At 45.3% G+C, this 24,815-nt stretch overlaps 2 protein-coding genes and 1 pseudogene across 5 annotated transcripts; all 3 read right to left on the bottom strand.

Annotated features, from left to right (window-relative positions):
* Window positions 1–240: 240 nt before the first annotated feature.
* Gzf1 (GDNF inducible zinc finger protein 1) lies at window positions 241–12,835 on the bottom strand. Of its 3 annotated transcripts, none has more exons than XM_052183832.1 (6): window positions 12,744–12,835; window positions 9,008–10,382; window positions 6,582–6,676; window positions 4,994–5,161; window positions 2,972–3,129; window positions 241–2,466 (listed from the first exon to the last, which is right to left on the bottom strand). In XM_052183832.1, exons 2-6 carry the CDS (start codon window positions 10,363–10,365, stop codon window positions 2,122–2,124), a joined length of 2,124 nt encoding a protein of 707 aa, XP_052039792.1. In that variant the 5' UTR covers window positions 10,366–10,382; window positions 12,744–12,835; the 3' UTR covers window positions 241–2,121. The 3 variants fall into 3 exon arrangements, with proteins under 3 accessions (XP_052039792.1, XP_052039795.1, XP_052039793.1); XM_052183835.1 differs by lacking the exon at window positions 12,744–12,835 and adding an exon at window positions 12,439–12,641; XM_052183833.1 differs by lacking the exon at window positions 12,744–12,835 and adding an exon at window positions 11,328–11,939.
* Window positions 12,836–14,338: 1,503 nt separating this feature from the next.
* LOC127684932 (complement C2-like) lies at window positions 14,339–16,541 on the bottom strand (annotated as a pseudogene).
* Window positions 16,542–21,130: 4,589 nt separating this feature from the next.
* Nxt1 (nuclear transport factor 2 like export factor 1) lies at window positions 21,131–24,352 on the bottom strand. 2 transcript variants are annotated; one of them, XM_052183831.1, is made up of 3 exons: window positions 24,140–24,352; window positions 22,672–22,818; window positions 21,131–21,876 (listed from the first exon to the last, which is right to left on the bottom strand). In XM_052183831.1, exon 3 carries the CDS (start codon window positions 21,816–21,818, stop codon window positions 21,396–21,398), a length of 423 nt encoding a protein of 140 aa, XP_052039791.1. In that variant the 5' UTR covers window positions 21,819–21,876; window positions 22,672–22,818; window positions 24,140–24,352; the 3' UTR covers window positions 21,131–21,395. The 2 variants fall into 2 exon arrangements, with proteins under 2 accessions (XP_052039791.1, XP_052039790.1); XM_052183830.1 differs by lacking the exon at window positions 22,672–22,818 and having other exon boundaries at window positions 24,140–24,351.
* Between the last annotated feature and the right edge of the window lie 463 nt (window positions 24,353–24,815).

The following is a 24,815-nucleotide window of genomic DNA, read 5'->3' as shown; positions in this document are numbered from 1 at the left end:
GTGACTTTGCATTGCAGAAGGGCAGAGAGCCCTTATGCTATACACTTCCCAGATCAACACTGACCACTGCTGAGCAGAGGCCATTCTCCATGTGCCACTGGATTTCAAGAACGTAAGTCAGTCATCTGCACCCTGACCTGAAGTTTTAATGTTCATGCTATTAAACAAATTAGACTAAAAGAATCTATTTCTATAGCTCCTACCCTAAATCATAAAGTAAATTTAGGACTTTACAAAGCAGACATTTACTAACACATTAAACAGTTTTATTTAGAACTTCTAAAGAAACAAATTCAAGACAGTTCTTCCAGGAGGTAACAAAATAATCTATTGTTTAAATTCCTTCTCATCAAGATGACTTTATTCCATAACAGTACATCAGCTGGGCAGGTTTGCTCTTACCAGATAAAATGGTCATGTGCCAATCACTAGTCTTTTCTCTGTAAACACAACTAGATTGCCAGGTCATAACCGAATGTGAAAATTCAGCCCTGAACTTTCAAGAGCAAGTGGGAAATATTACCAGCACCTGGAACACCTCTGGGTGGCCTTACCAGCTACTTAGGGTCTTACCACAAAGTGAGCTCTGGGTAAGAACTCTCAGTTTCTGTATCAATCCTCACCTGAACATTAGGTGTCTTTCCCTTAGAAACCAGAGTGTTCTCATAGAAAGTTTATAAGTTAAAAGCAGAGAGGAAAAGCAACCAGAAAGCATAGGAAATTCCCCCTTTAAGGCGCTCTTAAAATTAATGCTTAGGGGTCACAGGTACCACAGGGTCCACATACTTAAGGCCCTGCAGCCATGTATCAGGAATAGCAAGTACCATAAAATGCATTTTTCATATGAAATTTGTTGAACAATTATTAAATTCAGCACAAGAAAGCCAAAGGAATATTTGAAACAACATTCCCGGTTCTTTATAATCCACTGGTTAAGGCGTAGAAGCTGAGCATGCCAAGGCTTCCGGTCCCTCTAGATCAAGGCTCTCAACTCACCTCATGCTGCGACCCTTTGATACAGTTCCTCCTGTTGTGGTGACTCCCAACCATAGTTATTTCCATTGCTACTTCATAACTAATTTTGCTACTGTTATGAATCATGATTAAATATCTTGGGTTGTCTGATGGTTTAGGGCAATCCCTGTGAAAGGGTCACTGAGAACCACTGCTCTAGATTCTTGCATGCTCCTAGAGAGGTGGATTTGTAGCAATTACTAGTTAGTGTCATCTTCCACTGTGAAAATGTGTGTTTGGGGGTTTGGACATTATAAAAAAAAGCCTGGCAGCAGTTCTCGAGATTTGCCAGGCTCACTCAGCGTGCTGTTTGTGAAACTGCCTAGCTAAACGCTCTGACACCGAGGCTTCCTTTCTCACACTTCTGAAGAGAGACTACTGTCTGCTGGATTCTTTGGTAGGGCAGCTTTGACTTGATCTGATTTAGGGAATGAAACTGAACAGCTCATCCAGCTGAATGTTATGCAGGCTCCTTACCTGCACACATGCTAAGGTGCTACACTGCACACGTTCCACCTGCCAGTCATCTTTTTGTGTCTACAAAAAAGGGGTTGGAAATGAATGGAATCATCTACTTCTTCAATCCCATTCTAGTGTCCCCAGAATAAATATTACTTGCTTTTATCTCAGGAAGAAACAGCTGAAAATAAGTGGCCACAGTTCTACTTTAACTTTGTAGGAAAATACCCTAAAGGGCCAGAGTGAAGTAAAGACACACGGAAGTATAAGGCAGGGCGAGACATAGGAGACCACGAACAGCACTTTCCCCAGTTGGGTCAATGCTGTGTACTCTGTGATTAAGACAAGCAGTGGTTTAGACATCAAGAGAATCAAGCATTAGTGTGACTGACATGTACGGCTACACCAGGGTTAAGTGAGCTATGCTAACTGCCATGTTTGCTGATGAAATGTAGCTGAGATCATGCAGATCAGAATGTTAACAGGGAAGCTTCAAGTGTGATACTGACGTGCTGGGACATGGAAGGTTGGGGAACTCTGCAAGGCCAGTCTTGCCTACATCTTTGCACAGACAACTTTTTCCTCAGTCCCTGGTATCACCTGGAATACAGCAATTACACAGACTGCTTGGCACACAACTTCAAGGTCTCACTCTAGATTGGTCAATGAGGGAAGGTGTGCAGGCATGGAGACTACTGTCTGTGGAGTCAGCTCCCCAAGCGCACTGATGGATGTGGTAAGCAGAGTGCCCTGAGACACCACTGCCTTGCACGCAGTGTCTGTAGAACCATTCTCCTGCACAGCAGGCACATTGCCTTGGACTTCCAGTAAGTTGTTAAAATGGCTATTTTCACCAAAAGATAGTAATCTATCTGAAAGTTTGGGTGATGCATATTCATCGTCAGGTTGTTCTGTCTTATGCCCTTCATCATTCTTAGGGGAGCCATCTACAATGACAAGGAAAGACTTCCACGGCGTATTCTTATCATGTATCTACAAATAAAACAAAACAAAGTCACTGCATGTGTCTCTACGTTTCCCAATTTACAGATATGCATGTTATTAATAATATAATTATATATATTAAATTATATATATATTATATAATAAAACAATTTTTCGGGCCAGACACTGTGGCACACAACCATTAAAGAAAACAGTCCTAGCACACGGAAGGCAGAGATGGGAGGTCATATATCCAAGGTCAGCCTGGAAAACAGAGCTGGACTGTTTATCAATCAAAAAGGTAATATTAAAAAACTGAAACAAAAGATCTCCCTGACTTTTAAATCTGTACACTAATTACCAAATACCTACTCTGATCAGCAGCTACAGCTTGAAGTGTTTAGCACAGGCTTGGCCGTAGGGGGTCCTTCACCTTATTGGCTAGATGTCAGTCACTTCAGGACACCCAAGGAGAGAACCTCCTTGTTACCACCTCTGACCCTGTGGACTGACCAGAAGGGCTTTGTTTTCAAGCAGGCTACCCATCACTTACTGAGGTGTGCCTCCGGAGAGTAGACTTGTCAGTAAAAGTCCGTCCACACGCATTGCACATGTAAGGCTTCTCTCCTGTGTGGATGCGATGGTGGCGCTGGAGGGCATTTACCTGGGTGAACTGCTTCCCACACTGGTCACAACAATAAGGCCGCTCTCCTGAGCAAAGAAAGAAGGAGACAACTCAGTGGCATCTTAAGTCTCCTTTTAACTCTGGATACACATCTGCACACCCTGGCTAGCCTGAGCACTCCCCACAGGGAAGTTACATCTTAATGACTCAAGGACTATCTGGCAGAGACACCAGTTTGCTATACTGTAATCCCACGAGCTTACAACTGTACCAGCAGTAGGTCAGTTCTGTGTGTGTGCAGCTGACACTATCGATGAAATACAATCCTATTATCCATTGTAATGGACTGCCCTAATATCAAAGTGCTTGTGTGTGTGCACATATGTAAGATCTGAAAGAAGCTGTCAGGCCACAGGAAGCTATGTGCCCTTTCAATAAACCCCATGCTACAAACACTGTCCCCCATTTGCATACTAACGAGTTCTCACTTTCATTTTATCAGAACCAGAAACTGGACCTACAAAGTAGCAGCTCAGTAAGCAAAGGCAGCCATCACCAAGCCTGTGGATCTGAATTTAATCTCCAGGACCCACGTGGGGAAAGGCAAGAACCAACTTCCACACATTGTCCTCTGGCCTCCGCACACATCAGGGCACTTAAATCACCCATACACACACAAAATACACTTAATTAATTAAAATACATATGATAAATATGTAATTAGCCTAGCAATAGAGATGTAAGCCTTTAGTTCCAGTTCTTGGGCAACAGGGGTGGGTTGATCTGAGTTTGAGGTCAGCCTGATCTACAGAATAAGTTTCAGGACAGTCAGGGCTACACGAACCCTGTATCAAAAAAAAAAAAAAAAAAAAAAAAAAAAAAACAAACCTACACCACCAACAAAAAACTATAAATATATAAAGGAAGCCAGACCAGTAACCCGAGCACTTGAGAGATACAGAGAGGAGGATCAGGAATTAAAGGTCATCCTGGGCTACATAGCAACTTCCAAGGATATAAGAAAAATCTATCTCAAAAAAGAAGGGAAGGGGAAGGAAAGGAGAAAGGAAAGGAGAAAGGGAAGGAGAAAGGGAAGGAGAAAGGGAAGGGAAGGGAAGGAAAAGGAAGGAAAGGAAAGGAAAAGAAAAGAAAAGAAAAGAAAAGAAAAGAAAAGAAAAGAAAAGAAAAGAAAAGAAAAGAAAAGAAAAGAAAAGAAAAGAAAAGAAAAGAAAAGAAAAGAAAAGAAAAGAAAAGAAAAGCCAGGCAGTGGTGGCGCTTGGGAGGCAGACAGGCAGATTTCTGAGTTCAAGGCCTGCCTGATCTACAGAGTGAATTCCAGGACAGCCAGGGCTACACAGAAAAACCCTGTTTTGAAAAACCAAAAAATAAAAATAAAAAATAAAAAAAAAGAAAGAAAACATAAAAACAGAGTCCACAAATTAATGTGGTGGTACAGCATTCAGATAGCACGTACAAGTTTAATCAAAAGCCCCAGAGTGGGTAAAGAGGTAAAACTACTACTATAACAAAGTTTGGCCAGTTTTTGCTCCTAATTCAGAAGCTTCTGATTCAGAAGGAAGGAGATTGATGTGAGCCTCACAGGGTCACATTCTTACTGCTCAAACTGCTCACTATATTGAAGACTGTGAGATGTTTATGGAACAGGCTACTTCCTGATGACCTGGAAGTAAGTTAAGATCATACCACCCCTGGTTCCTGCTAGCCGCCTCTGGTTAGCATAATGTGAGGAGCCTTCCTAAGTTCCTGCAGCCAGTAATCTAGCCAAGCTTTCTCTACCCTGAGAAAATGAACCCCGAGAACTCTGAGCCACCGTATTATGGCCGTAGTAGCACCAAAGCAACATTCGCCAATGCCTTTCTAATAAATCTAACACTTGTGAACTATTTTCCTTGCCAGCCTGAACACTCCTCTGGTACTAGGCAGCCATACCTGTGTGGACTTTAATATGCTGGTAAAGGGAATTGCGCTGCGCAAAGGTCCGCAAACACACTTCACATTTAAAGGGTTTAGATCCAGTGTGGATTCGATTATGATGCTTTAAGTACTCCTTAGAAGCAAAACTCTTGCCACATGTCTCACACATAAAAGGCCTTTCACCTACACAAAAAAAAGATGAGACAAAAATAACAACAGCAGAGGCATTAAAAACAAGCAGACGAGGAAGAGCTAGTGTTCTCTTTATACCTTGGCAAGCAGCAGCTAACACTTTCTAATGAAACATCAAACATACTTCTACTTGCTAAAAGTGTGAATATCCTGGGAAATCCAAATAGCATTCCATCGGACAAGAATCAATGATTACGGTTCAGCCAGCTAAGATTAAGAAATTCAGTTACGGCAAATAAAATTTTACAACTTTGGGAGTCCGTTGGATTATTCTCAAACAAGTGTTTCTGTAGCTCTTTATGAGAATAACAATCCCTCTTAAAATGAGAGGACATTCACAATGGATTACCACGTTAGCTTCTAGGCTATCGACAGCAGTCACCCTGACTGGACTGCATGGCAATTTCAATGCCTCACCTTTTGTTGTTTTACATTCTTATACCATCAACTGATGTGCCCGCAATTTTACAAACATTAAAATGCTGGCTTCCATAAAGTTTTAATACATGTATAATCATATAACAACTCAATCTCTGGTGTGGCACTGCCTCCCCACAGCTTCCAATGCAGTTCTGCATTTCAGTAACAAATGTTCCACACCTCCTTTGTCTGGACTGTGCTTGGCCTGAGGCCTGTGTTGAGAGCTTACAAGTCAAAGTGTAAGCAAAGAAGAGCTGGGCGAGGGATACAGTACGAAGTGAGAGCCTAGGCTCTCGGCCCTGCATAGTTTACGTCAACATTTTCAACCACAGGAGTGCAATGCTGAACTACAATAAAAACTGCTTTCTCTCTCGTGGTAAACGCTCACAAAGATCTTTAGAAATATAGATAATGTCTTATCTAAAGAGTATTATTTATCAAGTAAGAATTTGCTCCTGGTTTCTGCCCAGGTTTTCAACAGTTGGCAATGCCATTCCTAACTGTTCATAAAAGCACAGATGTGCCCATGCAATTTGAGAGTCCTTCCTCTGAAGAGCCATATCTTGAGCTGGGGCATGGACTCCCAGCCCATGGAAACACTTCCTTGTGGTTTGCCCATTATGTTGCTCCTAATTCTGTTATTAAACATATCAAAAAGAGAGCTAGTTGATCACACAGCCTTTCTTAGATGTCAGATAATTCTTTAGGACAGACTCCTGAAAATGGCCTTAAGGTTACAACTGTTAAATACCTCTTAGACATCAAAGACCTGTGTGCTCCATTTTAATGCCTAGTGGCACAGACCATGGCTACGACATGTACAGCAGCACTGCAGACAGCAGGTATATCTGTAATCCTCTCTTACTAGATGGAAAAGCTGAAGCCTCTCTGTAACCTGCAATGCTGTGGAGGATGCCAACTCTAATTAAACAACTACAGTTTTCTTCTCTAGCTAGGAAAGACAATTAATCGCGAGAGTGTGGGTATTTACCTGTGTGGCACCTTTTATGATAAATCAGCATGTGGTTCTGAGTGAATCTTGCACCACATTCATCACAGACAAAAGGTCTTTCCCCTGTATGAACTCTGAAAGTACAACATTCAGATGGTAACTCAGGGTATATTTCAAAGGTTACTTTGCAATACAATTTCCAAATTCCTCTGTACTATACAAAATCCATTTTCTCTAAGAGTGCTGAGAAAAATGACTAATGGAACATATCAGAAGTTCACATATGCTGAGCGGCGGTGACACACGCCTTTAATCCTAGCACTTGGGAGGCAGAGGTAGACATAAAATCTCTAATTTCAAGGCCAGCGTGGTCTACAGAGCAAGTTCCAAAATGGCCAGGACTATACAGAAAAACCCAGGGGTTTTCTGGCTCAGGTGGGGGTTTACCATACATCCCAACACAAATGAAGTTTCTGTGCAAGACCCAAGGATTGATATCTGCACTCAGTTCCACATACCAGAATGCAACTTCCCACTTGAGAGCGCCTACATCTCTCCTGGGCCTTATTTGTGCTGTAAGGCACTGGAGGTCAGAGTATCACTTAATATTTGAAAAGCTTCCTTATTTGAAATAACCATAGGAATTACTGTTGACAAAGTACCATGTGACCAAATATTTTACTGTCATTTTCTAACATGACTAGTCAGTCTAAAGAGAAAAATCTGTTGCTGAGACCCACACAGGAGCATTTCACTTTCACAACCAGCATGTTGTAGCAATCAGCTATGATTGACTGAGTGCTTCCTATACAAGGACTTTGAACGCTGGCAAACTGAAAAATGACAACCACCATGCTCTCACCCCCACAGTTTTGGAGGGCAAAGGTAGAATACAGTAGTAAATTCAACTGCTTGTCTGGAAAGAGAGCATATACACTAAGAACTACAATGTGGCGCATGCCTTTGATGCCAGCACTTGAGAGGCAGAGGCAGGCCCATCTCTGAAAATTTAAAGCAAGCACAAACAATACTGCTAAGTTCCAGACCAACAAAGGACTACAAAGTGAGACACTGTCTAAAACAGTAGGTCTCAACCTTCCTAATGCTGCAACCCTTTAAAATATTTCCTCATATTGTGGTGAGCCCCAACCTTAATATTAATGTTGTTGCTACTTCATAACTGTACTTTTGCTACTTTTATGAATTATAATATAAATATCTGATAAGCAGAATATCTGATATGTGACCCCTATGAAAGGGTCCTTCAACCTCAAAGGGATTACAACTCACAGGTTGAGAACCCCTGCTTTAAAACAACAACAAAGAAAGAAATATAAGGAAATTTAAATATAAGAACTCATGGCTCAGTGGTTAAGAGCACTGACTGTTTTCCAAAGGTCCTGAGTTCAAATCCCAGCAACCACATGATGGCTCACAACCATCCATAATGAGATATGACACCCTCTTCCGGGGCACGTGAAGACAGCTACAGTGTACTTACATATAATAAATAAATAAATCTTTAAAAAGAACTCACTATCCAAGCCACGGGGCAGTGGCACACACCATTTAATCCTAGCACTCAGGAAGCAGAGGCAGGCAGATCTCTGAGTTCAAGGACAGTCTGGTCTATAGCATGAGTCCCCAAAAGCCAAAGCTACACAGAGAAACCCTGTCTCAAAAAAATAAGACAAAACAAAACAGAACTCAGTATCCACCTACGGTCTGCAAACAATTACAGAGCCATCATTCAGGGGCTAAAGAGATGGCTCAGTGGTTAAGAGCACTTGCTGCTTTTGCAGAGGACCAGCCTTTGGTTCCCAGCACCCATACGTGGCTCATAACCATTGGTTACTTAACCTCCCGGGTATTTGACATTTGCCTTCTAACATCTTAGGGCACCAGGCTTTTGCATGGTATACATACATGCTTCCAGGCAAAACATCATATACATAAAATACAAATAAATACATATTTTTTAAAAAGTTAGAAAGTGTTGTGTGATTCTTAGATCAACCACTGAATGGCACTTTCCAAACCCTGAGAACACAACTAGAGCGCTACATATCACTCCATAGAACTTCAATAGAACAGAGTGAAGAAAAGCCCAGCTTTTGCTCAAGTAGAGAGCCCTGAGACCTCAGGCCACCACGAGACACACAGCACCCAGAATTCTGGATGGCTCTGCTGTGCCCTGGCCTCATGCATGGGAGGAGGGGCCAAAGGTTCTCCAAGAAGTTGATGAGCCATTTCCCTTACTTCCTCCTCCAAAGAAGATTAAAAGTTGCCTCAATTTCCCAAGTCCGAGATGGCACCAGTGGGGAAATGAAGATCTACAGAGACAGATATGCTGGTTCAAGTCCTAAAGCTATCTCCAACTGCGCAGTACACGCTAGCACTTGGGGACCCACATCCCTGCATGCAGGCCAGCCCTGCTCCACATAACCACATTCCCATAGCCGCACCTCAGGTGGGTCTTAAGCGCTGAGGGCTGTGAGAACTTGGCATCACACTTGGTACAGCCGTAGGGCTTGTCGCCCGTGTGTGTGCGCTCGTGCAGCCGCAGAGCAGTCTTGGAGCTCAGGCCTTTGCCACACTGGCCACAGCGGTGCCGCTCGCCACCGCCCTCATGCACCTGCAGCACGTGCCGTTTCACATCTTTCTTGCGCTTGAACTTCTTGGCACACATTTCGCACGGGAAGTGTCGCTCGCTGCTGTGCACGTGGCGCTGGTGGCTCTTCAGGTTGCAGCGGTTGGCAAAGGTCTGGCCACAGGTATCGCATCGGTACACCACTTCGGTGGCCACACCATGGTGGTACTTGATATGTTTCAGGAAACTCTTCTCATACAGGAAGGCCTTGTCACAGACTGTGCACTGGAAGTTACTCTTCTTCTTCTCCTCCCCGTCCTTCCCCTCTTCCTCTTCCTTCTCCCCCTCTACTTTCTGCAGGCTTTCCTCCAGTTCGACACTGGCAGGACAAGCCTCACTTTTGGAAGCTGGCTCCGTCTCCATCCTCTCACTGTCTGGGCTTTGGTCCTGAGGACACTTGTCATTCTGTGCGGCTTCCTCGGCACTTTTCTGCTGTTCTCGGAGCCTTCTTGTATATTTCTTTTTAGGGATTTCCACGAACACTTTTTTTCCAGCCAGTCTCCCACTCGCTCTTCTGATTTTAGGGAAGGGAGGCTTAGCCACATCTTTCTTCTTGTCCAGTTTCTCCTTGCACTTTTTGGATGGCGTTTCTGGTGAGAGGCCATTACCCAGACTCTCTATTGGGTAGTCAGAGGAATCTACGAGGCCATTGGAGTGCGCATCCTCCCCTGGTACACTTGCTTTAGAGCTGGGGGTCACACTCACTTGGGGGCCACTGCTGACCTCCACCTCCTGAGACTCAGAGAAATTCTGCAATTCTAACAGGACAGACTCCAGCATCTGCTTCTTTAGCTGCAAGCATGTTTCAGACAGGTCCAAACACTTTAGCTTCTCAGCCACTTCTAGCATCTGCTGCACACGGTCTTCTTCTACCCGCACTCTGGCAGTATAGACAAACTCCAGAAACGAAGCAAAGTCAGCAGCCTGAACTTCATTCAAGTAAACATTAGTCCTGGTACCGTCTGTACTCTTCTCGTTCAGAAACACCTCCTTAAAAAACTTACTGGTGGCTGCCAGCACTGCTTTATGGGCCATGAAGTCTTCACGGCCACTCTGGTTCTCTATGCTGACAGTGACGTCACACAGGTGGCCCAGGAGGCGGAGCTCATGCATCTCATGCAAAAGGTTCAGTGGTGAAGATTTGGATTCCAGCAAAACTGTGCCGCTTTCCATCTTCCTTCTAAAAGCAGCTTTAAAAACAAAAACAACAATCAATTAGCTCACGCATGAAGAATCCTTACAGAAAAGAAAGCGCTTGAAATTATAATGGTTATGTTGGTTCTAGAGAATATAAATAGTAACTAACAAACTCAACTTTTCTCATTGAAAGATTCAAATCACAGCTGGATGTGGTGGCATGTATCTGTAACCAAAATTGCCAGGTACAATCCAGCATTTACAAGGTGGAGACAGGAAGACAGGAGTTCAAAGCCAATCTCGGCAACTTCGAGGCCAGCTGGAACTATATGAGACCCTATCTCAAAACAACAAAAACCAAAACCCAAGGATAGGGTGGAAGAGATGACTCAGCAGCTAAGAGGAGCACACACTGTTCTTGCAGAAAACCCAAGTTTAATTCCTAGCACCCACACTGGGTGACTCACAACTACCTCTAACTCCAGTTCTAGGGGATCTGACTTCTCAGACCCCTGCACTCACTACTTGCACATACCCTAACAAACACATATGCATATTATTAAAAACAAAATGAATCTTTAAAAAAAATTCACAAATAGAACATGGAGTCCAATTAGACTTCACCTCTTATCAGTTTCTAATGTTCCAGAAAGGCTTTCATGAGAAATATCCTCATGAAAACAATACTGGCAAACCTTCCCCACAGTGATAAGCACAAGTGATTAGTTCACCTTTAGTGAAACTCTTTAGGGCAGTAATTTGCTTACCAAGGTTATCTTCTAGTCTACTCAAAGACATATCCCAAAGATACAGCAAAATTTACTTCTTGTTTTTATGAGCAAAAAATAGTTATTTGATAATCACTTTTACCGCTGAAAACAGTATTTCCTAGAAAAATAGCTCAAAACCCATCCTCATTTGCAGTGTCCTTAAACACCAGGTAAATTGAGCTGCTCTCCTGAAATAATTCAAGTTCTAGAGCTTTTACAAACTGTTACCTTGAGCAAGTCCTAGAAGCTTCTCTGAACATTCACTTCTTCTGCTTGGAAGACCCAGCTATTACCTCTGAGGCTTTATGGAACACAGCATAGCAAATACTTGCAACTTGCTGCTTCATGGTGGGCTTCCTACACATCTGTAACGGTCATCTCATCTTACTAGTGACAAGCTAGTAAGACTAACTGGCTGACGGGCATCTTCAACCTGAGCCTCATGCCCCTGTCTTGGATCGACTAGAGTTTACCAACACTCCCCTTAACTCCAGCTTCACCAAATAAAAGATGATTTCCCTGCAGTTGCCATCTCCCCCGAGATTCCTGTCCTGGACTCCAAAATGCTAACCCAACTTCCTGTCTTCTGCTTTGTAGACTCTTCTCAGCGTCCTCTGTCCGTGAATCTAACTTCCCTTTCCAGATTCACGTGGGTTTCCAAGTCTCCGCCCTCCAGACCCTAGACATCACCTTGGGTTCCATGTGTCTCCCAGGATCTGCCATTGCCTCTCCATTTCATTCAAGAGACCCCTACCCAAAATCTCCAGTCTCAAACACACATAAGCCTCCTAGGGAGTGCAATTGTAAATTCGGTACCTGTGGAATGTCACATCGACTAAAGAGTACTCTACAGGAAATACCACCTACCTACCGAGGAAGCACGACATAAATAAAGGAAATCGTAAATAAAGGAAATATTGATAATGAGACAAGAGGCAGTACTTGTGGGCCAATTCTCTTCAGAATACCAGGTCCCAGCCTGAGGACTAAGGCTGTAGACCGCCTCTCAGCCCGATGCCCATATGGTCAGCCTGATATCCTAACACCTCGCTCTGGCCCCTCAAGGGAACTGGAAGTCCTTCCAGGAGATCTGGCAGCGACTTCACCATCAACCAAAAAGGCCCTGAGCAGATTTCCCCGTTTACCTCCCCTGGGGGCAGACACCAGTCGTAGCGAGCGGCTATTTGAGGTCTGCTGACAGCTGTGTCCCACTGTAACTCATTGGCTTCCGGCTGTCTCTGGGTGGGCCTAGACTCCTCACCAAGGTCGCCTAGTAGCCCTGGGGTCGGGAGTCCTAGGCCAGGCCTCCAGGAGACGCTGCTCACCGCAGCCTGCCTACCCTAGAGGGATCGTGGCTCTCAGGCAGGGAATAAAGGCCGGCGTCTGTGGCCTGGCTGCACCACCTCTGTCGCCACCTTGGCCCAGATGATCTTCCAACGCCGCAGGGAGAATTAACTCTAGAAGCAAGGTCCAGCCCTTCCTCCGGCCTCCAGAGCCCAAAGGGTCCAGTCTGCCTGGTCATTTCGGCCTGTCCCGCCGCACCCCTTTACCCCCCGTCCTGTGGCTACATCCCCACAGCCCGCCGCTCCAGAGGACAGAAGACAGAGGACAACCTAGAAGACAGACCAGCGGCAGCACGCTCACCTCTCAGCCAGTGCCTCCACGGGACCGTACCCTGGCCCAGGCCCGCAGGAACAGCGGACCGCAGGGTCCACGGATTGGTCGCCACCAGCGCGCCCCGCCCCCTAATGGGGCCCGCCCCCAGTAGGCTAGGAAGGCGCTGCGCACGCATCTCCAGCTGCAAAGGCGGTTCCGGCCGTTGAGTTACGTGCTCTTACGTGAGCTTGGGCAGGGCGACTAGCTAGCAGATCCCGGATTTACCACTAGCAGCGCTCCAAGGCCGCGCCTGCGCAGAATACAGCAATGCATGGGGGCGGAGCTATTGGGCGGAGTTGGAAGGAGGTCTAGCTGCGCAGCTACGTTATTCATCTGGTTGCTGGAAGCTGTGTTTTCACAGCCAAGGTGGGATGGGAAGGCTGGCGCAGCTTTGTATTCCTTGAATCATTCTGCTCTAAATCCCACCCATGATCTTGATAAAACCTGGTTATTAGAAACCCTGCCTGACACTTCCAGTTCTCAGTAAATGGGGATCATACTTCCACCAGCTAGCTGGACCTCTTGTTGAGAATAAGTCTCTGGTCACTCCTTTTGTTGAGCATTTAATTTAGCGAAATAGTGCTTTCTCCTCCCTTTGAAATGTACGTAATCCTCTAGAAAACTAACTGGCCTCTGTCTGCATACAGACCCTGTCTTTCTCTAGGGTGGAAGCCGGCTATTTCAACTAGAAATGCCCACGAGATTGATAGCTCCTTCAACTTTCCAAATGCTTTGCTCTTACTTCTAGCTAGTTCCTGCGGCAAAGAGGCGATCTAGTCCAGTGAATTAAGCCAATTACCTGAAATAAAAGTTCAATTACAAGGTGAAGTTAAACTATGTATGACTTCAATATATATTGAAGATTATATCTTGGAATATATTTTAATTGTGTGTGTGTGTGTGTGTGTGTGTGTGTGTGTGTGTGTGTGATAAGTCATAAATTGCTTTGCTACACAGAAGAATGAAATCTTGATTTACAACCCAGGTTCAGAACATAAGTAAAACCATTTTGTGTGATTTGGAATAATGTAATGCTTGCAAGATGTGTTAAGGAGTCAACCACATGGCAGCTCCCATGAACCAAGCAGGCTTCGATATACTGATGAACCAACCCTGAGCTGTGAGCCCCTTAATCTTTATAATAGCATGGTATTATAGGGAATGTTTGTGTGAATAAACTGAGTATATTGGAAAGGTAAACCTATGTGTAAGAATTAAACTCCAGCTCAACAGACTGAGACTACTTTATTGGGCCAGCAAGGGGCACAGACATTTTCTTTCTTTCCTTCTTTCTTTCCTTCTTTCTTTCTTTCTTTCTTTCTTTCTTTCTTTCTTTCTTTCTTTCTTTCTTTCTTTCTTTTTTTGTGGAAATCATTGATTTTTATTAATTTCATAACTAGGAAATTCCATGTGAAAGCCAAAGGAGCACGGTCATCCACACCAGAGAGAGACTTGCTTCACAGGTGGCACAGAGGTCTGGCACAACCGTGGGGTTCCCTAGCTTGTGCCACTGTCTCTGGGTTCCTGGGGCCAGGATTAATGTACCCAGGAGTGAGAACACTCAGAGATATTAGACAGGAGGTTCAGACTAATAAAGGAGTCAGTGACCATGTTAAAGGGGTTAAAAAGATCAGGACACCAGCCAGGCGCTGCCTCAGCCAGGGCTGCAAGCAGAAGAGATTAGTGAGTAAGTCTCTCGGCCGAACACCGTATAGAGGTTTCCTATGGGAGTTTTTGTTGGAGGAACCATGACAAGGGTCGAAAAGGCCCCAATTCACCAGGTACACCTGGAAAAACCTGTATCTCCGCTCAAGGAAAACCACTCCCCCACATTCTCCTTGCAAAGGATTGTCATCTTCCTCCTCCATCCTGCTGGCTGTGTAGAAACTGGTATGTCACCACCTCACTGGGGAAGATATCTTTTGTTTTGGGAGACAGCCTTGATACACGGTGTCCACTCAGGTCCTGTCCTGAGGTTGATGTTCTGTCTGTTCCCATTCAAAGCTACAAAATATGCAGGAACCTTCTGCTGTAACAGAAGTTCTGTCTCATGGTCTTTACAAGCACCACGTGGGGATCTCCGCAAAGCCATGTTGGCTCCCACGGTGCAGGGAAGGCAGATGGACCTGGCATGGGTGGACATTTTCACTTTCTGAGACAGCTTTAGCAAAGTCATCAGCACAGAACTCTGAGATGCCCTGGTTCCGCTTCCTGTGGACATTAAACCCTGGGGCAATTAACACCTTCTCCACAAGGAAGTTTTGCTGGTACTGTGCTGAAAGGTGGAATCCCCCACGCTGACCCTCCACAGGTGGTGGTCCTGCATCTGAAGATCATGGAAGCAGTGAACTGCTGTCAGCACCCACTGGTCAGATGAGTGACCCCTGGCAAGTCTCCTTGCTCTTAGGCTTAAAGGTGACTTGCCGGGGCTGGAGAGATGGCTCAGCGGTTAAGAGCACTGACTGCTCTTCCAGATGTCATGAGTTCAATTCCCAGCAACCACATGGTGGCTCACAACCATCTACAGGAGAATCTGATGCCCTCTTCTGGTATCTGAAGACAGCTACAGTGTACTCATATAAATAAAATAAATCTTTAAAAAAAAAAAAAAAAAAAAAAAAAGGTGACTTGCCAAGGGGTCCTCTCCTGGTCAGAGGCGTTGACCGACATGTTCCCCACCCCACAGATGGTATCTGTGAGCTTAGAGACATCCAGCATGTGCTCAAAGACCTGTTGCACGGGGGCCCGACATTTCTGTGGAATGAAAGTTGAGTGCATTTAGTGGGGCTGCTGGAAGGGTGTTTATTGTAATCCCTAAACAATGGGAGGTGGGGAGTGATCACCTCAGGAGTTGCCCTGGCAACCACACCTCATCTTCAGCCTCCCCCTCCTGGCTTCTGGGAGATGACACCTCAGCCAAAGCTGCCCAAGGCCTGGATAGTCTAGGCTTGTCATCCAGACCCATGGGCCAAATGCAGTAAAAGGGTATGGTAAAAAGCCACCAATCCACCTGGTGGTGGTGGCACATGCCTGTAATCCCAGCACTCTGGGAGGCAGAGGCAGGCGGATTTCTGAGTTCAAGGCCAGCCTGGTCTACAGAGTGAGTTCCAGGACAGCCAAGGCCACACAGAGAAACCCTGTGTGTGTGTGGGGGGGGGGGGTGGGGGGGGTGGGGGGGGAATCAAAAAAAAAAAAAGCCACCAATCTCTGAGCAGGAAAACCCACCAATCGCTGAGCTTCCCAAGGTCAGGTCTTGAAATCTCAGTAATCCTGACCCGGAAATCTTTGCCCTGAAAAGCTCCTCCCCTAACAAATCCTGTATAAACCCGGTCTACGATTCAACTCACTGTTGTTGCCTTTCCCTGAAGCAGAGGCAGCCTTAACTCCTGGAGCCTTTCATTAATACCTATGTGAGGTTTGCTGTGCAGTGTGTGTGTGATTTAACTTGAATCAGTTTTATTTTTGACTAGGGGTTATTAGTATTGCCTGGCTCAGTTTCTCGGGATTTGAAGCTATTACCCGATAGTATGTATATCCTAATGGCCAAGTACCTCAGCCCACAGCTCTACTCTTCACAAACTCTTAATGGATTTGTATCTTAAAGTAATTTTACCAAAAGACACTGTCTCTTTAGGCCCACGAAGTTGTTATAGAAATATGCCTTCCCTGTGAGAAATTAGTCTGCACAGTTAAAGATTAATGAAGGAAGAGCTCCTTACTAAAGTGCCTGGCCAACTAGGGCTAAGGCCCAACCAAAGGAAGGTTTTATTAGCTTACCTTAAGCATATTCGTTTTACATAGGCTTTCATCCTTGTGTTCCTTTTGGGTTCTGGCCCCAGGTTACACTTTGAAGAATTTAAACAGAGAAAGGAGACTGAAAGTCTGGCTGCTGAGGCAAACAGTAGATTTACACAGCAAGGATCTAACATTTTGTCAGAATGATTTTTAAGCACACCAGTTTTGTTGTAGCACTGTTTTTGTTTTTTGGGGTTTTGTTTGTTTGTTGAGTGGTTGCTACCCAGGGGACTTAATGTACAGGGGACTTAATGGCAGTCCTAGATTTAGTGATGGTGGTAACCTGGCACTGTCCCATTCCATTAACACACACACACACACACACACACACACATGCACACCTTTCTTCAGATTATCCCGCATTTTAGAACTACTTATCTGACCCATAAGCATCCTTGTGCCAAGGGACTGAAACTATTCCCAACCTATGGTAAGACAACAAGACAGACCTCAAAGAACCTCTCCAAGAGGAAATCACCAGCGGATAAAGAATGCTACTAGACAATTCTCAGGAACTCTCAACAAGCCGTGCCACACCACACACACACACACACACACACACACACACACACACACACACACACACACACACACACACATTACGCGCATCCACTATTGATTGGTATGCGGCAGCGCTTTGTCCCTCACACTGGGAGATTGAGGCAGCAGTTGGGACCCAGGTCACTTGGTTTGCCGCTGAGTTTCCCGGGGAACCTTCTTGCTATTGGTTCTGGGTGGTCGCGGGGTGATGACGCCAACACCCCCTAACGGTGTGGGGCTATGGTGGTCTTGGCATAGAAGTGAGAGGCTCTGCGGTCCTGTGACATCCCTCCCAAGCCCAGCAGCTGTCTCTACCTCGCGGCCGCGCTGGAACCTCCAGGGGGCACGGGGGTGGGGGTGGGGGCAAGGCGGGCGTGGGTGTTGACGGAGGAACCACGTGGCACTGTAGGGAACGAGTTTTCTTGTGCGGTTCCCAGGCCCCAAAATACAGCCAGTGAGGTTACTTTCCAGTGCGTCAATTATGGTCAGTTCAAGAGTTGAGTTTTAACAGGTCGCAGGTCTTTTACCTGCTTTAAGTTTGGGCACATTATTACTTAACCTCTTTCCTCTCCCATATACACTCCGTCTTTAGCCATTTCTTACCAATGTGTATTTGGTAGTCACCCGGAAAAAAAAAAATGGATGCGCTTTTGCAAAGCTATTTCCACTCCTACGTTGGAATATTCTTGCAGATTCCAAAACCCAAATGCTTCATCTCTGACTCTTCAAACACATTAGAGGACTCTTGTTTTTTGTTTGTTTTTCCCCTTTAATTACACTGGGAGAGGATCCTGTTGGGAAGATCAGAGGGCAACTTGTAGGAGTCAGTTCTCCCCTTTCCATTGCGTTGGTCCCTGTAATTAACCATTAAAATCTTAGAAGCCAATGTGAGAGGAACATCTGTCTTTAATTTTTAATCTATGTTTCTAGGATTTTTATATTTACTGTAATTTCACATTCACAAATCAATCACCTTGTCAATAATAAGCTGAAAATAGTGCCTTGAGTGGTCCTTAGAATGCTTGTGCATTCTACAAAGTCAGTGGGCATTAGAGTTGTCACTCACTCTTCAGATCACAAGGGATGCTTGTGATGACTTTTATTAGCCAGGTGTGGCGGCTTCTGTTAACCTCAGCACTTTCAATGGAAGAACTTTTTTTAAAAGACTGAAATAAGCACGAAGAAGGAAATAACAAAGAGCAGAAGCTAACTAAACTGAAAACAGAAAGAGTAACGACATACGCTATTTAGTTGAAAACTCAGTGAGATTGGTAATTCCCTAAGAGAAGACAAACATTACTGATAGCAGGAAGACACTTCTCATACCAAGACAATGGCAGTTACATGTGTCAGTAGGCCCCAGTTATTCAGTGGGCAGAGTCAGAAGGAACATGTGAGCCTGAGTTCCAGAACAGCCTGGGCAACACCGGGACACCCCGTCTCAGAAGCACCACTTGCTGGACTTACTGTTTCTATCCTGTGCTGTCATCAGCAAAACATGAACCCACTGGTCAAGGTCTTGTGTTGTTTCATCGCAAATCTTAGTGTGCTAGGAATATGGTATGTCCTGAAGTGGACCAGATGATGCCCAGACAGTAGGACTCCCTCCTAATGACTCCATGCCCCATACTATCCTCATTGCCCCAGAGTAGCCAGGCCTATGTATGCTACTAGCTTTCTTCTGGCCAAGGTCCACCAGATGTCACAGCCTCTGGATCAGGGTCAAACTTGGCTACTTTTAACAAAAATTAACTTTACTGTATGGTTTTCACCTCCCTGTCTGCCAGTGCACCACTTGTGGGCCTAGTGGACATGGAGACTACAAAGGACATCAGATCTGGAACTCTAGTTACAAACAACTGTGAACCATGGTGTAGATGCAAGGAATTGAACCCAGGTTCTCTGCAAGAGCAGCAAGTACTCTTATGAGCTGAGCCATCTCCAGCCCTTAAATCTGTCCACCCTGGTCCCCAAGGCCCAGCCCTACAGTGCAAATCCTAAAGTGTTTCTCACAGTTCCTTCTGGAGAATCCATCTAATCAGGGCACGAGGCTTGAGGAAGCAAGAGTCAAACAGATGTCTATCTATCTATAGTCTTAGGAGTTTGAAAATAACTTTTCTATCCTTAATGTCTCCATCACTGCTAAAAGTAAAAAAAAAATTGTCAAAGAATTATTTTTTTTTCCAAGACAGAGTTTCTCTGTATAGCCCTGGCTGTCCTGGAACTCACTCTGTAGACCAGGCTGGCCTCAAACTCATAAATCTGCCTGCCTCTGCCTCCCAAGTGCTGGGATTAAAGGCATGCGCCACCACCGCCCAGCGAATTAACTAATTTTATCCTCACTGTTAGAAGTAAAGACTGTTTAGACACTTTTCCAACAAGGCAGCACCAAAAACATAAGGAATCTTGTCTTTGTTAAAGCAAAATAGAGGTTGGAGAAGAACCCAGACCTCTCAATTTAGCAGACACTCTTTTGCTTTGCTTTTTTGTTTGTTTTGGTCCCCCCCTCCCCCAGGCAGGGTTTCTCTGGGTAGCTCTGGCTGTCCTGGAACTCACTCTGTAGACCAGGCTGGCCTCGAACTCAGAAATCCACCTTTAGCAGACACTCTTAACAGGGAACTAGAAATGAGGATTTGTGGTTGAAAGCAAACTTTGCCTTTATTGTTCCAAAAACAAAATGTGGCTGCCACAGAAAAAGATACCTCTTTTCTTACTGAGTACTTTCTCCAGGTCCTTGTGTGTGCAGGAAACAGTGTAGTGTTTACAGTAGACTGTGTTTGCCTTTGGCCTATGTGTGGAGTGCATTCTGGTAGGGCAGGGATAGGCAAAACAGCAAAGGAAAAGGTGGGTTGATGGATGTGGGGGTTGAGGGAAGAGGGAACCCTGACAGGGCAGAGTATAAGGAACAAACACCTGGGGGAGAGCAGAAGGGTTGGAGGACACTAACAGGAGAGAAGTGAGAAAGGAGTGTGGAATGGATATAGAGCAAAGCTTTCAGAACCGTGATAATTCAAACATTCCTAGAGGCAGGAAATCCGGAACCTGGAGGTCAACATCCTTGTATCAGCAATTTTGGAAAATTAGGGTAGAGTTTAACGAATTTAACTCTTTTTACTCCAGGACATTTGTATCAAGTTCACCCTTGGACAGTATTTGATATTTAAAATTCAGAAACTGTTTCTTCCACTCTTCTTCCGTGTCTCTTCCTAAGGGGCCATGTTTAGTGTTCCAGGATCTTGGTCAGTTCAGCATGGTGGAAACCTCACTTTGCTATTTCATAAATATTACTGGCATCTTAGCTTGAATGTCTGAGTCTTATCTTGTCACCAAGTCTGTAGGCAGGTATGACTGCTCTAGATGTGGCTTTGGGGCTGTTATTTCATGACAGGCCAAGACATAGGTTATATCATAGGTTATATCTAGTCCATAGGTTGTGGACTAGAGATACACAAGGACCCTAACTCTAGGGCAAGTCCAGATTGTCTTGTAGCCTAAGATGAAGACCAGTTGGTCTAGCAGTCAGAGAGAGGAATTGAGGGTTTACTGATGCAAAATTCCCTAGCTCAACCAGATTCTTTCTGCTTTATTGGCCAGAATTTAATCATGTCAAATCAAGTAACAACTCAGACTGAAAAAGTTTTAGGTGGATTTTTTTATAGTTAATAGTTTCTGACATTCCCTCCCAACCTTGGTACTTTTGGGGCTAAGCAGTACTTAGCCGTCAGCTAATTCTTCACATTTATCACTAACTCCCATCTCAGGTGTCAAGGGTAAAGCCAACAGTCAGGTGCATAAACATATACACACACACACACACACTCATACATATATATCTGTATCCAACCACACATTAAGGGTGGGCCCAGAACAGGCAATTCCCAATGTTTTAAGGATGCTAGTGCTAATAGGGCTGCCACCCATAGTTCTGGATTCCCCCAAGTTCAAACTAGAGTGGTAGCTCAGCCTCTCACCTCCATAGGTGCTTCCTAACATGTTGTCTGCCTTTCACACTCCTCCAGCCTTCTCAAGAGTTAGACATATCAGGCAGAGAAGTAACATATTTATTTGTCAATTTCCAGAAACAGGGTCTCTACTGAGTAAGTAGAAAAATAGAAAGTTTACTACTTTTAAAAGGCAACTATGACAAACCAGTATATAACCAGGAAAGGGGTTCTGGGAGTGGAGCATCCAGTCTGCAGTGCTGCTGTGACAACAAAAATGAACTTGTGTTCTCCACATCCTGAGAATTGAGACTGGCATTTCTCTGCAGAGCTGGGCTAAAGCCAAGACGCTTCTGTCACCCCACTAGCTGGCCCAGTCCTGGAACCGGAAGCAGTCACTTGCTATCTTCCACACTGTGTTACTGGGTGACGCTTGAGCAGTCAAGATGAAGTTCTGGTTGAAGTCCCGCTGTTTGTTGCCCTCAAACTTCACTGTTCCACAGATGACCACGAGAACTGTGGTCTGACTTGGCGTGGCTTCATCATGGACAGGCTGGCAGTCCACCACATTGATTTGGAACTCACTGGAAGGCAACATCTCAAAAAACTCACTCAAGGATTCTTGTCCTGAAACAGCATTTCCATTCCATACTAAAGTGGCTGTACCCATGTACAGGCGGGATAACAGCCGCCGCCGCTTATCCATAGTAGTGTAGTAGACATTGACAAATTCCTCTGCAGCTCTGCAGGCCTGGTCCACATAGGTCTTGAAATCTACTGATGCCATCTCTGGTTCTGCTGACAGAGGCCTCAGCCGGAGTGTCTCCTCCTTAGGGATCCAGGGACTGTATGTAAGACACCAAAGGTAAAGTGAACACAAGTGAATATCAAAGTCTATTCTTCCCTGACAAAAGCTTTCTTTCAATTTTTAATTTTTAAAATAGCATTTGTGGCCATGCGAGTTGGCACATGCCATGGCTCACTGTAGGTCAAAGAGTCCTCTCTGCCTACCATGTGGGTCTGAGGAATCAAAAACTCAGGTCATTAGGTTTGACAGCAAGCACCTTTACCTATGGACTCACCTAGCTCCCAAATCCTATTTTTCCATAGGCAACAGAACATTCACATACTACAGGCAGATGACGTTAGGCTCAGACTCTTGCCTATTTATCTTACAGGCAGGGTCATGGTATATAGACCTGGTGTCAAAGGCATTCAGCTCAGGAATGGTTGCCTATTTAATCTTTCTAATCCTGTTTCCTCTGGGGTGGGGTTGGGGGAAGAAAGAAAGAAAATTAAACTAGACAGTGCACAACTAGTACTGAGTTCAGAGGTTTAAGCCAGGAATGGTGGGGCACACTGGAGAAGCTGAGAAAGGAATTCTAGGCCAATCTGGGCTCAATAGTAAGCTTAGTTTAAAAAAAAAAAGGCTGTTATGATCACCTTACAATGGATTTTAAAATCCATGTTATTATTATTAGATATATATCTGATACCTGAAGACTGCTCTTTCCAGAAAGCTTGGATAGGTGTGGCTACCCCTAGGCAACTAGGGTGTGGCTCATCAGAAGAAAAGAGTGGTTACTAACACAACAAAGGGGAGCAGGTGCAGATCTGGGAAAAGATTACCAAGTACTAACCCAACAAGGACCCAGAAGACGCAGAGAACGGCATGTTTCTCAGGCGTGGAGGACAGCGGTTACAATTCCAAGACTGACTAGAATTTGTCTCCAGCATTAATGCCCACCATGTAAGACCAGTAGGGTCATGACACCATAGTTGAAAGGCTGTAGAATTCAAACAGCTTCTCAGGGAAATTCTGAAAGATCACATTTCCCTAAAAACATTAAAGTTCCAACACATAAGCAGCATTTTTTTTCCACAACAGGTACGGCTGTTCATTTTTTTTTTATGATTAAAAATTTTCACTTAAAAGAACCCAGTATTGACCAATATTACTGAAAACAGTGGATACAAGTAATTTACATCATTTGCCAATTTCCAAAAACAGGGTTTCTACAGAGTAAGCTTAAAACCTTAAGTTGTGAACACATGTTTTTTCATTTCAAGAGCCTAGGGTTTCTCTATGTATTTCTGGCAATTCTATGTAGACCAGGCTGGCCTTAAACTCAGATCTCCCTGCCTCTGCCTCCCGTCCTGGGAATAATGGTGTGCACGACCATGCCTGGCCCAACTTTTTATTTTTGAAACTATCAGTTTATGAACGATGATTCCAAACAGAGCAGGGAGGAAGCTGGTCCTATAGATGACTTCAGAGCCTGCTCAGCACTGCTCTTCCCTTTCCCTCCCCTCCTCTCCTCTCCGCCTCTCCCCTCTTCTCCCTCCTCTCCAAAGTCCTCAGTCTCAACAATCAATCTGAAGTGCTATTTGCTTAGTAGTTTAGGTACATCCCCTCAATCGTCATTGCACAAATCACTGTAACAACTTTTACAAAAAGAGATTACAATCTTGGTTGCTTCATTCTATGAAAGCAAAGGAGTCAGAGCCATGCTTACTAAATTTCAGGATTTTTGAAAGCAGTTCTATGTGAAAACAGCTCCAGGGATGCTGGCTTAGCAATGTTCTCCCAGGTAACTATATTTCTCTGTCCAACACCTCATCTCCGCTTCTTTAGGCCACGATGCTTTGTCCAATCTAACATTGGTCACGCCCCCAAAGATGATCACCCCTATTTCTGGTGCTCAGCTACCCACAAAACCCGGTCATCTTTCTCTCTTAAGGAGATAGCAACACAGAACATATCCGAAACACAGCACAGTGGCAGCCAGAAAGATGTTCCACTCCCGTGGTTCATACTGTAGTTTCCAGAAGCTGGACCCCAGAAACGGCACCCGTGCCCCGGGCCTCATTTTCAGCTTGGAGTCGCTTCTTACTTCCCCAGGCCCCAAACTGCTACTCTCCTCCAGGTATGGCAAACACACCGCCAACGTTTGCCACATACAAAAGCCTGATGCCCCGTTGCAGAGACACCACGTGGGGGAAAGGACAACACCCAAGTCTTGTTGAGCCTAAGAGAAGGGAAGAGGTCCCTGATCCCGCGGCGTTGCCCGACGGCCAGCGCACAGCCAGGAAGGATCACCCATTTACCTGCTCGGTCTCTGTCACCGCCGCCAAGGCTACTCGGTCCCGGGTCCCGCCCCGGTCGCGGTCCCGGGCCAGAAGAGTTTCTCTCCGGTTCTCCTCTTCCTCCCAGAGGCTCCGCCTGAGAAACCGACGTCTAGGAGGCGGGGAACGGTTAGGCGCCGGTAGCGGCTTCCCGCGCGCCGCGAGCTGCACTCTGCGCAGGCGCTAGCGTCCCGGTTCCCGCCGGCTCCCGCCTCCTCGCGACGGGCAGCTACGCAAGCCAGTAGAAAGCTTGGCTCCGCCCAGGTGCGGCAGCAAGACAGTGTGGCTTCCGGGGTAGGCACACTGTCCTAGGAGATCCGGTTGAGGGAGTTCTGATTGGATAGCGTGGGTGGAGTCAGTGCATTTAGCAAGTGGAAGGCTTGGCTAATGAGAGATGTCGGTCTCTGCTACTTTTGGCTCTCTTCCTCTCTCTGACCCGTGGAGCTTCACTGGTTGACGCTATCTAATCTAGGGAAACGGCAGCATGGCTTCAGTAAGGCTCTGGGCTGAACCCGTCACATAGACACCCGCACCGTGGGAACCCGAGTGGAAGTCCTCGAGGTCAAACATCTTAGCTGACGCACCCTTTCTAAAGTTAAACTTTACTTAGAGTTGACAGGCAGATGAAAGAACAAATTTTAGTCAAGTGAGAAGAATT

Source organism: Apodemus sylvaticus, chromosome 5 (assembly GCF_947179515.1).
Source record: "Apodemus sylvaticus chromosome 5, mApoSyl1.1, whole genome shotgun sequence".
NCBI lineage: Eukaryota > Metazoa > Chordata > Mammalia > Rodentia > Muridae > Apodemus > Apodemus sylvaticus.
Note: the sequence above shows the minus strand (reverse complement) of the source record. Positions and strands in the feature narration are given on the sequence as shown.

What these genes read in the sequence shown, in the direction of transcription:
- Gzf1 (XM_052183832.1), bottom strand. Translation starts at nt 10,365, where the DNA reads ATGGAAAGCGGCACAGTTTTGCTGGAATCCAAATCTTCACCACTGAAC. An exon ending in GCGCTTAAGACCCACCTGAG is followed by an intron (nt 6,677 to 9,007) that starts GTGCGGCTATGG and finishes TTGTACTTTCAG; the next exon opens with AGTTCATACAGGGGAAAGAC. An exon ending in CTCTCCGGAGGCACACCTCA is followed by an intron (nt 2,467 to 2,971) that starts GTAAGTGATGGG and finishes TTTTATTTGTAG; the next exon opens with ATACATGATAAGAATACGCC.
- Nxt1 (XM_052183831.1), bottom strand. Translation starts at nt 21,818, where the DNA reads ATGGCATCAGTAGATTTCAAGACCTATGTGGACCAGGCCTGCAGAGCT.